The sequence below is a fragment of the Psittacula echo genome, assembly GCF_963264785.1.
Source record: "Psittacula echo genome assembly, chromosome: 2".
NCBI lineage: Eukaryota > Metazoa > Chordata > Aves > Psittaciformes > Psittacidae > Psittacula > Psittacula echo.
The window spans coordinates 40,707,312-40,720,541 of record NC_137737.1 but is presented as its reverse complement, the minus strand read 5'-3'; the positions used below and the strand labels follow the sequence as shown (position 1 = coordinate 40,720,541).

The 13,230-nt window shown below is 34.8% G+C and overlaps 1 protein-coding gene across 12 annotated transcripts in view; it reads right to left on the bottom strand.

Annotated features, from left to right (window-relative positions):
• MLLT10 (MLLT10 histone lysine methyltransferase DOT1L cofactor) overlaps window positions 1-13,230 on the bottom strand; it is a 164,779-nt gene that overhangs the window by 127,055 nt on the left and 24,494 nt on the right. For all 12 annotated transcript variants that reach the window (XR_013958936.1, XR_013958937.1, XR_013958938.1 and 9 more), the window contains exon 5: window positions 3,087-3,196. Coding sequence is in view for 3 of the 12 variants with exons in the window: in XM_080639532.1 (XP_080495658.1) it covers window positions 3,087-3,196 (110 nt within the window). In the remaining 9 variants the exon portion in view is untranslated. The remainder of the gene's footprint in view (window positions 1-3,086; window positions 3,197-13,230) is intronic.

Below are 13,230 nucleotides of genomic sequence, written 5' to 3'. Positions count from 1 at the left end.
AAAAAGAGAGAAAGAAAAAATTTATTGTTTAAATAAATACAATTTATACTGAACAATAAGGATGGTGGGGGATGAAATTATTGCAGGCTACCTGAAAAGGGAATCAGTAGTTGTCTGGGTTTTGGAGTATTGTTCAAAACTAACTTACTCGAGAACTGGTGGCAGTTTAGCCACAGCAGAACCAAACTTGGCACTGGCTACAGCCTTATCAAACAAGTTGGGAGAGTCCCTAGTTGGCAACTACTGCTTAAATTCCGTGCTGTTACAGTTACACTGCTGTTGGAAGTACAATTAAATTGGTTTCAGGAGGTTTGATGCAGCAACAGCGCTACAGGCATTTCTTTGATTCCCCTGAAATTCACAGCCACTATCAATAAAGATAATAAAATAGATATTAATAAATATATTGTAATATATTACATTATATTAATACCATATATTGATATATTAATATATAACAAAAATATTCATTTTATATATCTATTTTTATATAAAGACAGCAAAAGCTGAGCTTTATAAAAAGAGAGGAAAAAAAATTAATTTCCAGGCTAGGGATGTGACCCCAAACCTTAACACTTCTGATACAGGTCTCATCATATTTTACAATATACTGTAGTGGCCTGTATAAGCCATTATAAATATAAAATAATATATAAAAATACATATAAATATATAAGTTGAGTTTCGTACTGCTGTGGCTAAACTGCCACCAGTTCCTGAGTGGACTAGTTTTGAACAATAACCCCAAACCCAAGACAACTACTCATTCCCTTTTCGGTAGCCTGCAATGATTTTATCCCCTGCTCTCCTTGCTATTCAGTATAAATTGTATTTATTTAATTATTTTTTTTTATTTTTATTTTTAGTTCAGTATCTTTGTAATGCTTTTAGCTTTGCCTTTATCAATTTTGGAGGAAATGGGAAATAAAAGCTACTTTTTTGAGAAGCAGATATGGCAAACAGTTATGGTCAAGCACTGGCCTAAGTAGTTTTAGGCTGACTTAAGAAAGGTGGAAAACAGGCCCAAATCAGAACACCCACCAAAAATGCAGAAAACTAAGAGCTAGACACAACATCAGGAACTTTTATCTACATCATCTGTATGGCACTAGTAATTATCTAGCAAGCAAAAAAAATCCTGGTAAATTCAGACCAACAAAATGCAGACTGGAATTTTAGCAGTAAAAAATAACTATCATATATTTGGAATGAGAAAATATCAAGAAGTAAAAAAAGTTCTAACAAAAAGGAATTAAAGACTAAAGACAGAGATCACCGATGGACCTTGTGAACAATATTAAAATACTCAGGGTACTTTTTTTTTTTTTTTTTTTAATTTACAAGGATTTATTCATCCAATCAATGGAAATGGTGCAAGATAAAATAAAATCCAAAGTGTTCCACAAAATCTTTGAAGTATATTAGGGAAGAACCACTGACAATAAAAAAAGAAGTTATTACTTCCACTCGATGAAAACTGAGAAAACAGATGTGCAACTGGCTCAGGGTTGAGGAGAGAGGAAGATAAACTCATCTACTACAACAAATCTGTACTGCTTTGTGTCCAGGCATGAAAATTTTGTTAGTTCTGCACTTAATCCTACCGTTGCATGTACTTGCCAATGCAGAAGAAAGCCAATAGTGAGAAGCCTACACAGATACTCAGGTACTATCTAGTGAGAAAGCATGACAAGAACCTAGATTTTTACTTCAGGTTTTTCAGATACACCAGTATATAAGATGGCCAAAACATAACTGAGAGCAACTGTGAGAATCCAAAACAGAGAAGGAAAAGACCAAAGTCTGACAAAACAAAGAAAAAAGGCTAAGAACTGGCCTCAAGTTGCTTCAGGTGTGGCTTAGATTGGATATTAGGAAAAATTTCTTCACCAAAACGGTAGTCAAGCATTGGAACAGACTGCCCAGGGAAGTGATGGAGTCACCATCCCTGGAGGTATTTAAAAGACGTGTAGATGTTAGGGACATGGCAGACTTAGCAGTGTGAGGTTAATGGTTGGAATCTATGATCTTAAAGGTGTTTTCCAACCTAAATGATTCTATGAAAGAGGCAGGGGTACATGGTGTAAATCAGAGATATAAATTGGGGAAGGGGAGCGGCAAAAGAGAGAGGTCACAGAGACAACATGAACAGGATTGGTTACCCCGTAGGAAGAACACAAGAGGTGATACATGCCTTTTTTCCTTTCTTTCTTTCTTGCCTAACACAGCCTATTCATCCTTTACCTCAGTGTCCTCCAAAAATAAAGTAAAAGAAAGAAACTACAGGTAAAAGGAACAACACAAGAAAAATATGTAATCAAACTAATCAGAAATTCTATTTGCTGCCTACAGAAAGGAAAATACAAAGCAGAATATACTTAAGTCTAGCGAGGAAGAGGTAGCGAAATTAAACAAGTAGAAAAATACAGTTATCGATATAGAACATTAATAAATTATTAACAACTTATATTACTTTGCTTTGTGCTTTTTGTCCCTTTTTTATTTTTAAATGAAGTATCACTGTGCGTTATAGAACATTCCATCTCACTGACACTTATTTAGGAGGAGTTCTTCTATAAGGAAATAATCCCACTAAAGTGAATACTGTTTTCAGAGGCAAAAGTCTGTAAGCTTTTGCCTTAATATATTAGCATAGCTTTTCTTCCTAAAGGAAATGTTTATGAACATGCTTGTGTTCATGTCAATACTTAAACCAGTATGACTTACTGGTAATTAATAACAACATTTCAAATAAGCTGTAAAAATATTTTAACCTATGGGAAATATTTCACATTCCTTTCAAAATAAATTGTTATTCAAAAATCACAATATTTTTAATTAACAAAACAGTCCCTAATCTGTAAAGAATAATGAGACATGGCAGAAAACCTTACAGCTTAATTTAATAATAGCTTTCTTAATTCTTGACTGTATCATAAAGTCATAGCAGAAAACATACAGCATTACTGCATACATTTATGAATTTTACATGAACTGCATTCTAAGAAGTGTAGTTTTAGATTATTAAAACTCACAAGTCGTAAAATAAACACATTAGATATAGATAAAAAGACATATAATTATACCTTATTATAACGATCATGAGGAACAGACTGCAACACGATAGGTTCCATTGTAGAAACATTTGCAAACTGCACCTCGGGAATGTACAGAGCACAAACCACATGAGCCCAACCTACAAAAAGTTATAATTGTAATTTTAATGTTTTCTAGAAGCTCAAAGGACATTTCAATTATAATACAAAGAATCTTTTATAACACTTCTTTCCACGAACTGTTTTAACTGTTTGGAATGTTACAGACATAAGTTACTGAAGTCATGTTTACATTTCATTTTATATTATCCAAAGTTTAGATAAGCTGTAATATATTTTTAAATTTAATCATTGAGAATTTATATGAGTAATACTCCATGAAATCCAGATACTAATTATTTATACAAACAGCATCGCACAAACTGAAAACAGGTTATTTCTTTAAATGTCTTGGATGAACATACTCATTGCATAAAACCTATGCAAATTCCTGGAAAAGGGAAATATCACCTGAACAAACTAGTATTCATGCAAGCATTACCATCATATAAGACTTCTGTGTATAGTTTTTATTTAAATGAAGTCATTCAAATTTGATTAGACTCCTAGATAGACAGAAATTCCAACAGACATATACCCACATCCTCCCTGTAAAAATATCTCTTCCTTCTTTAAAGGTCAGGCCAACTCATTTTTTCATAGGAATATCAACTCCTACATCCACTCCTGTTCTAACTCATTTACTTGGGGTCATCAACAAATGCTTAGTTACTTACCATACTGTGATTTAACAACATTTCAAGAAGCGAACATTCCTAACTGTCTGACATTTGATTGTATGGGGGAAAGGGAAAACACCAATTCAGAAAGAAAACAGCTAATTTTAGGTCTTTTTTCCAATACTAAGATCCCGAGAGTTGTTGGTTTGTTTCAGTGGAGGACAGTTTGCCTTAACTGTAAATTTAGCAAAAGCTGCTACACAGCTAACCCAACATATTAATATATTGCCACTAATGATAGGATTAGAGGAATATCACATAGTACAGAGCTGCCTCATCAGAAAGTGAATTTGGTGTAGCTAAGCACTTAGCATGAATTCTGTTCTTCCCTACAGTCTTTTGTCATAAGACCTTTAGTACACCTTAAAAATTATTATGTATTCCTCCTACCCAGGCTTACTTGCATGCAAATATTAAGGACGTAAAATGATAAGACTTAAATAATTTGATTACCTAACAGATTATTAGAACAGGTAAACAAAGTAAATTATCATTGTGCAAATGCATTCTGTAACTAAGGATAAATAAATAAAGCCAACACAACAACAAAAAAAACCCACACACAAAGCTCACCATACTGCCTCACTGCGTACCTTTTTGAGTTGTTTTCATCTTGCATTTTCTCTTTTTAACTGCTCTACTGAATCTAAAGGTTATTAATTTCTTCATCCAATGGTACTTTGACTCAAACTCAGCTAAACATTAAAAGTTCGTACTTAGAATAGTACTGTTGAGATTCTGGAATGGTATCTGGAATTGCATCTGTGTTTTTTATTCTTTTCTTACAGCACAAATCTTTTCTAGTTGTTTCAAACCAACTGGTATCTCCCTCCCCATTTACTACATTGGTATTTATAATCTGTATACAAAATGAAAAGTGCACACACAACTGTACAGTCAACATAACATGTTTCATTCTAGCAATTCATCTGCAACTAAGTACAGTATCTGTGCTGCTTCATCATTTTATTCACTATTATTTTGTAGAATTATTCCACACAGAAGCAGCATGAGAATAAGAGTACAAAAAATAAAGTATAAACTGTTCCAACAGACCATTTTTAAGTTATCAGTGACAGACAGACAAAAAAAAAACAAAACCAAAAACCTATAAAACTCACAGACCTGTTTTGTTCTTTTTCCACCTGAAATATCTTCAGGGAATAAATTTATAAGGAGTTTTCTAAGACTTGCAAACTGCCCTAAGCTAGAGCCATCTTACTAGACAGATAGATAAAAATTAACATAGTGTTAATGGTGAGTATTTCTCCTTAAATCTCCTCTCAAACGATTAACTCAAACACCATTCATCTAATAAAGCCTTCAAACCAGTAGAAGACTTACACATAAACAGATGGCAAAAGCTTTTACTACAGACATAATTAACCCTGTACTCCAGTTACACTTACTTATAATGAAAAAATATCATGCAAATATACAACATACACCAGACATTAAAAGAAAAATCACTTACTAAGCCAACTGAAATTTCAGTAAGTAAAAAAATTTTGCAAGAAACCACTTTCAGAAGTATCTGTGAATGAATATTACTTCATCACTATAAAAAAAAAAAAACAACCTATAAGCTTAATGTATTCTGATTTCCAAAATACAAAGCACACATCTAGGATAGCTGTGGGCAACAGCACACATTCATCTTTCATGAAAACAAAACCAGTATCTATATAATGAAATAAATGAAGTACCACAGCACTAAGACACTTTTTGAACAAGGGGTCAATAAGCACCCAGAGAACTGAGGACAAGGAATGGAATTCACTGATTTTCATCTGGCATCTTTAGAAACCAGATAATCTGACCTTGCTGAAAAATCACAAAAATTTATCCAGAGGGGAGGCTGCAGCACTCCTACGCTACCAGCCTCAAATGCCCACATGATAAAAGGAGCCTAAACTCCAGCATGAGCTTCCAGTAGCACGCAGAGATCCTGTACATAATTGCTTAAATGTTCTTTTACCCAAAGATTCACTAGTGAAGAAATACAAAATTGTCAGATAGCAACACCCAGCTCACCTGGAAGAACCAAAAGAGGCAGAGCTTTAGCAGCTCTCCCTAAAGAAAGAAAAAGGAACACATTTTTCCATAACAAGTGTGGTTAAGGACCATCTGCCTAAAGGTGCTGTGGAATGTCCATCTTTGGAGAACTCAAGAAGGTCTACTGACTCTTCAACAGAACTTTTCAACTTAAGGGAGGCGTAGAAGATTCAGTCTAGCCATAAAAGGAACAGACAGCAGAAGAGGAAAACAGAAAGGAAGAAAACAATCATCTTTATCCCAAGTATAAAAAGACTAGTCGCTCTTGCTACAAAGAATAAGCATGGAAGTAAGGACACCTAAAGCAAAAAAGTAAATGTGACAGCTCTCCCCTATCTCACTGATAGAAGAACAAGCTACTAGGATACAAGCAGACTCTACTTTTAATGTTTTCTGCAACTGAGCAGTCTCTAGACTATGTAACAGCAAGAAAACACTTCCCTCATTCTCTGCTCACTTCCTTCTCTTTTAGAAAACCAGTCTCAGGCAGAGCACAGAGCTCAGAATCCCAACATAATAAAGTACTTATTGGCAGGTTCAAAATGGAGTGCTTTTGTCTGCTGTTTCTTACTGGGTTACAGTTGCCTACTTCTTCTGCAGAAATAATGAAGCATACTAAAAAGACACCCATCCAAACTGTACATACAGCCCATAAAAACAGCAAGAATTTATAAGGATTTATGATATTTAAGGCTACATTAAAATATGTATTTTTCAATTAACTCCATCTAAGACATAAAGATTGTGTTATAAACTTCCTATTTGAATCACCCGCTACATTATGCTTGGTTAACTGTCAAATTTCATCAACAACTACACATCTCCTACACACACACATTATTAAATCCAGTCCTTTCAAGCTTCCCCAACGTTTAAGTGTGAAAAATACTGTTGCATACCCATGTTTTAGAGTTAAAAAAAAATAAAATAAAATCCAGTGGCACTGTTCTACACAGTCAATAACATTTTTACATTTAGAACATTCTCATGTTTCTGTTGGAACTGAAATTATCTTATTACCATTCCTCTTGACCCAAAACACCACACAGAAATAACAACAGGATACTGACTTTTCTAAACTGTTCCAGAAACTTAGCCATTTTTCAATCACTTTTGTTCCAAATAAGTTTATTAAAACCATATGTATAGACCATATCCTTTACTATTTACATCAACGATAAGCTTCCGCTTGTTTCGGTTGTGCATGGGTTGCATACAAACAACTGGCCACACATTTATTACTCACTTCTTTTAATTTTACTTATAAAATTTACAGTAATTGCTAACAAACTCTTACTATTCCTGACTATTCCTTACTGTTACTGTATTGCTTATACTCGAATTACTTTCACTTTCATCTCCCTTCCACAACAATTTTAACTGGAAGGGAAGTGGAGGAAGGTGACAGGTTTTTGCAAATGCAGGCACTGGCACCTTACAAAATGTTCCTGAATTATGCCTATCCTCTGAATTTTCCCTGATTTTTTTTTTTCCCTTATTTGACTATTTTTCAGCCTTCGAGAAGGTGGCCATTTAACACATATGTTTTCCTCAATAATATTTCTAGTAGATCACACTGCGTCGCTTGCTTCTTTTAAAATAAACTTACGCTTTAGCTTAAAAAAAATAAATTAAGAAATGTATTACAAGGGTTAAAATCAGCCACTGAGTTTGCTTGTTTGTTTCTGTGCACTCTTATCAGAACTGAAACTACCGGAAAAAAATACAGGCAGCTGACTCCCACGTGCTGGCAGATTCACTGCCTCTTTTTGCTTTAAATGATCCAATCTTCTATATCAATGTCTCCATCCAGGTATGGTATAATGTCATCAGGTTTTGATTATTACTTATTAGAAACAACTTATTGGTGACAGTCAAATTAAGGTTTAAAATATTTACTTCCACTCTGCTTTCATGTCCAATAACTCTGGGAAATGTTGCTTACCTTTCTGTTAAAAAAAAAAAAAAAAAAAAACAACACAACCAAAACCAAAAAAAACCCACAAATCGACCGTTCTAAGATACATCATACATGTATAGCTAAGACACTTTCCTGTGGAGACATCTTAAGGTACAACTTTAATCAACATTAAAACAACATCAAAACAACATACAAACCAACTCCAAGATCTTCTCTGATAACAATAATAATGAAAACAATTTTATCTGATATCAACATTAAAACAACTCCAAGATCTACTCTGATAACAATAATAATGAAAACAGTTTTATCCAATATCAGAAATTGGAAATACATGTCGAAAAGCCTTGAAAGTTTAAACATGCCTTATGAACTTCCCGCTTTTCTTTTATTTCCATTTACCCCTCAGAAAGACACACTACTGAGTTTTATCGATTTTTACATTTCATCCTGGTATAGAAAATGTTTTATCACCAGCACAGAATCTACCCAAATTTTACCAGTCTTCTGTTGAGATTTCAGCAAGCTAACTGATATTTAGCCCACTGAAAATCTAGCAATAAATACATACTTAGGTAGGTATAATTTGAATATACATTATTCATTAATATGTAGAGAAAAAAATCTCAGGCTCCAGAACCCTAACTGAAAATAAATAGTTGATTTGTTATCCCAACGCAACAAAGAACAGGTAACTCCTAATAATTCCAGCATCAGCAAACAAAAGACTGTTGCCAACAAAGAACCCTATAACTAGAAGCTAACTCTACCAAAGTAATTGAAAATCAATGCAGAAAATTCAGGGTGATAAATAATAGGCAGTACATTACCCATCTAACTAGATTCTTGCCTTTACAACTACTACTTAAGTGTTCAAAGCTTGATTCACAAGCACTTTCAACTTAATTCATAGTACTTTTAAATTTTCTAGTGCAAAATCTGAATCCTTGATTTTACAATTTTTTACTTCATAAACAAGTAACAGCAACAGACTTATAATCCATCTTGCCATTCAAATCAAAAAGCCCTCCTATAGCTTGTGAACTAACAGGCACAGAGTAAGCACTACACTAGGGCTACGTCCCACAGTCAATGTTGAAGCTCTGCTGCAAAGCAGTAACAGATTGTAGAGACCAGAATCATGAAGTCACACCAAGATCCAGCCATAATGCCAATCTAGTCCCCCAAGAGAGCTCTGGGATGTCATCAGCATCTCCTAACCATGCACTGATTCCAGAGTAAAATTTGCTTATGCATTCTGTGTAAGTTCCTGAAGAGCCTATTATACCTCACTAAGGAAATCTTACTTTATTTGTAACTACAGATCGCTCCTAAACCAAGCAAATATATTATTGTAGCATGGAAAAAACTTCATTTGTTGAAATGTTAGTTTCTTATTAGGGTTGCTCCAAGTTATAAATTAAGGACACACCTCAATTCATTTAGGGCTGTCACTGAAAGTTCTCACCTTACTCCTCATTTTCAACTGTACATCCTTGCACTCCTCCCTGTAGTATAAGCTTGCCATGTAGCAGGGCAGTTACAATTTTATTCACCTGATTACTAAACTTATGGGAAAATAAAAGTTTGCCTTCCAGTAACCAGTAAATAAGGTGATAAAATCCACACTAAGTTCATACAATTACCATACACAAAACCACCAGTGCAGAAACACCCACTCTTGGGAAAAACACAGTCCACTCTTTTCAGCAGAAGTGAATCCAGCACTTAAGACAGTTACTGTTATTATTTGCCAGAGGGCAAGATGAAGTACCATTTCAGACATTTAGTTAAAGGTCTCTTCATTAAGGTATTCCATACACTTTTGTTTTGACCCTTATCTTTCAGTCCTGTAAAGACAATAAAATCTGCAGAATGAAATCTGTCAGCTTAAGTTAGTCTTTTCCTTATCCTAATAAATACAGTTTCAGAGTTTGCTACAGTTAACATGGTATTATCCACTATCTTGTTTATCCACTCCTTTCAAAGGTGGGTAAAAAAGTACTCACACCAACTACTAGAGCTCTCATCACTGTGGTTGGCAGTCAACCACATAGGTTATCTTGGTACAAATCACTGGTACATAGAATGAAGGGATAATTTCTGTTTAAAACAAAAATGTTTGTCTATGAAGAAAAGGCTTCACCCTGCAGAGTCCTACTACAGAATTTCACCAAAATCTCCACTTATCAAAATTTGTTCCTCAACTAAAGAGCTGGTATATAAGAAAAATTCATTTTGAATCATCATTCAGCACACAGCAAACAGTTTGGTTTTGAAACAGCTACAGATTACATTCCACTGGTCCGCTAAGCAAGCTAATAGCTTTAATAATTTTATCTGGCATGCTATGGCATTAATGATTCTCATCCCCCTCCCTCAAGAAATCCTTTTGTACAGCTAAAGGAAGAAATGTCATAAATACTTATCTAAAGCTCTAGAAAAAAAGTAAATTCTAGTTATACATTATGATTACTAGCAATATAAATAATAAATACACAGCATAGGCTATATGGTGATGTGTTTATTAATAAAATATTTTGCATTGTTTATCAATTTTTACTGTCTTTCCAAGTTAAAAAAACAAACAAAAAAACTCCTGCAAATCTGCACAAAAGGACCAGAACATCTCTAAGTACTTCTTGCAAAACACATATATCTGAATGTGTACATATGACATTACACCATCCGCATTCTGAGATGTTAATACCAAGAAAACTCATCAGAAGACTAAACCTGACAGTGAGAGCTGTTGACTCTAATAACAACAGCAGCAATAAGAAAACCTAGCATGTAATGTTTTTCTAGACTTGGAAGATCCTGACCAAGGGATGGGAAGAGGGCCTGGACCATGACATAAACCCACCACATTGTTAGCTGGCCTTTTCCCAAGCAGCTGCATGAAAGAAGTCTTGGTGAAAAGTCACACAAAGAATGCTGCTACACAGCATTCCTGATCATCATCCAGAGGAATCAGATTTCAAAGTAACAACTTGTACAGAAAAAACAAGCCTTTTAGGCTTACAGAAAATTGCAGACAAAGATTACTGTAAGAAAACTATTTAAATGGGAGATGAACAATATTAGATGCAAGTGAGCAATATGCTTAAAACCAAGACCGCATTCTCAGTATTAAATCAGAAGTGCAATGCAAAAAAATGTAATCAGTTAAAATGGTCATGATTTTATTTCCTCCTCAATGAATGTCAAAAACCCAAAGGAAATTACTGCAACAGTTAAGGAAACATTACTGAATTGAAAAGATCCAAAAATGTCCAAGAGCCAACAGTTCTCAAATATCTTCAAACAAATGCTCACTTGTTGCTTTTCTGTTTTTCAAAAACTGTGTTTATATTTTGTCCAGCTACTAATCCACACACAAGAGCAGAAAGCTAAAGAAGAGTTAATCTCTCCCTCAATAGCCTTCTTTCATATAGGACAGCAAATCAATAAGCAATTCAAATACATACCAGTTTTTCTCATTTTAAAAAGCTTTTCTATTCAGTAATGTGTTCAAAACCACAATGGTGCTCCTAGATGAATATGAATGCCAAATTTAGCAAGAAATTCTGTCAATAAATATATGCAAAGAAAAAAATATTCCTTTTTTCAACTGAATCCTTCTGTTCAACTTTTAGTATCAATTAAAAAAATCAATAAATAAAAGCCAGTAAGTAACCTAACTGAATTTATAGAACTGCAGTCTCTGAACACTGAAAAAGTCTTAATGTTTATGTAAAAACAAATTCCACGAAGTCCACACATAGGGAATACTATTTTTTTGTTCACAAAACTTAACCATAGCTGTAAGACTGTCACATATACTAGGCAGCCAAAATATTTAAAATATATTGAAAGCTTACTCCTAAACTTTCTGACAATCACCCTGATCATAACTGTGCAATGTCCCACTACTCATAATAAATGAATTAAATCAAATGTGTAGCTAAATACAGTCAACTCTTAATAATCCTTTGCACGGATAACCCACTGACAGATAAGCCACACCATGAATATGAGTCCAGGCTACACTCTGTTAAATCCAACTGTATCATTTCCAAGATCTGTGCAAGTGCAGAAGCAGAATGACCATTTTCACACAGTGTGAAGCAACTGAACAAACACGTGTGATCAGACTTTAGCTGCTTCTTTTCAGGGTCAGTTCAGGTCTCTGACAATGGAAAGCACAGGGACACTAAAGCAGACTACGATGTGTTCTGCTCCAATCCAGACAGTTATCTCTCTGGGCTCACTACAAGTTCCAATTACAGTGACAGCAGCCACCATCACCAAGCCAAGAACAGACAGGCATCTGTGTACTTTCCAGTGGACCAAAAAAAGTTACGAGCAACAAAAAATGCCATTTCCATTTGGCACTTCACATGAACTCTTTAGTCCTTCCAGATCCAGATACACTTGCAACTCGGTGCAGAACCAAATGCACTGAGTTTCCAACACTAAGTGGAACATTTCCACGACACTGTCTAGAAACCACTTGGCTAGTACAGTCACTATTACCTAGGGTAACTGAACTTCTCCTATCTCACTTCACTTCCAATAACCCAAATAGTCAAAAGTTAACTATGGTTGTAAAAATAGTTAACACCTCCAAAATGTAAATTATACATGTCTTCTGTTTCCAGAGCAATTGCAGAAAACAGTGCACTCAGTTTTAAGAACATTCTTGAGGCAAAAATCTTGCTAAAATCAGCATTTTCATTCCAATTTCAGGATCTGTCCTAGTTTCAAGGTAATGTGAATATTCAGGCTACTGAAAATATTCTGTAATTAATGAGAACAACCTGTACGAAAAAATGGTGGCCCATAATTACACTAGCAGTCTGTGTTAAGGAACTCTAAACCATACTGTAATCATTATGCAGTCTAGAGATCTCATGGCATCATTTGCAGCAAATCTGCTTCTCTAAAATTTCACACTCAGCTCTGGTAAGGATTATGTATCATTTGGAAGACATACAGAGAAGGAGAAAGGCGATGGTCAGCTCTCCGTACAAAGAATGCCCGATCAGTCTGGGCTCCTTCATCCCAAAATGGACACAAAAGAAGAATATGCCAGAAGTCTCTACAGACCAAAGAGGTTACTGAAAAGGTAAACTGCTCTTTGTCACTTCCTATCACTTAGCAAGTGTCAAGTGGCATCAAACAAAGCCATGAGGTAAAAGGTTCAAAACAAACCAGCATACATCTTGACACACTGTAGAGATCAACTGCAAAATGCTTTGCCACACAACATTATGGACACTAGACCTTTATACAGAAGTGGACATATTAAGAGTACTGCTCCAAGAATGGAGTGTTTATGGTATCACTGAAAACTGTACTTCTGTACTTGCCACAGACGATACTGAAGAACCCAGCATTAACCCTCAACAACTCTACTGATGAGCATAAGGTACAG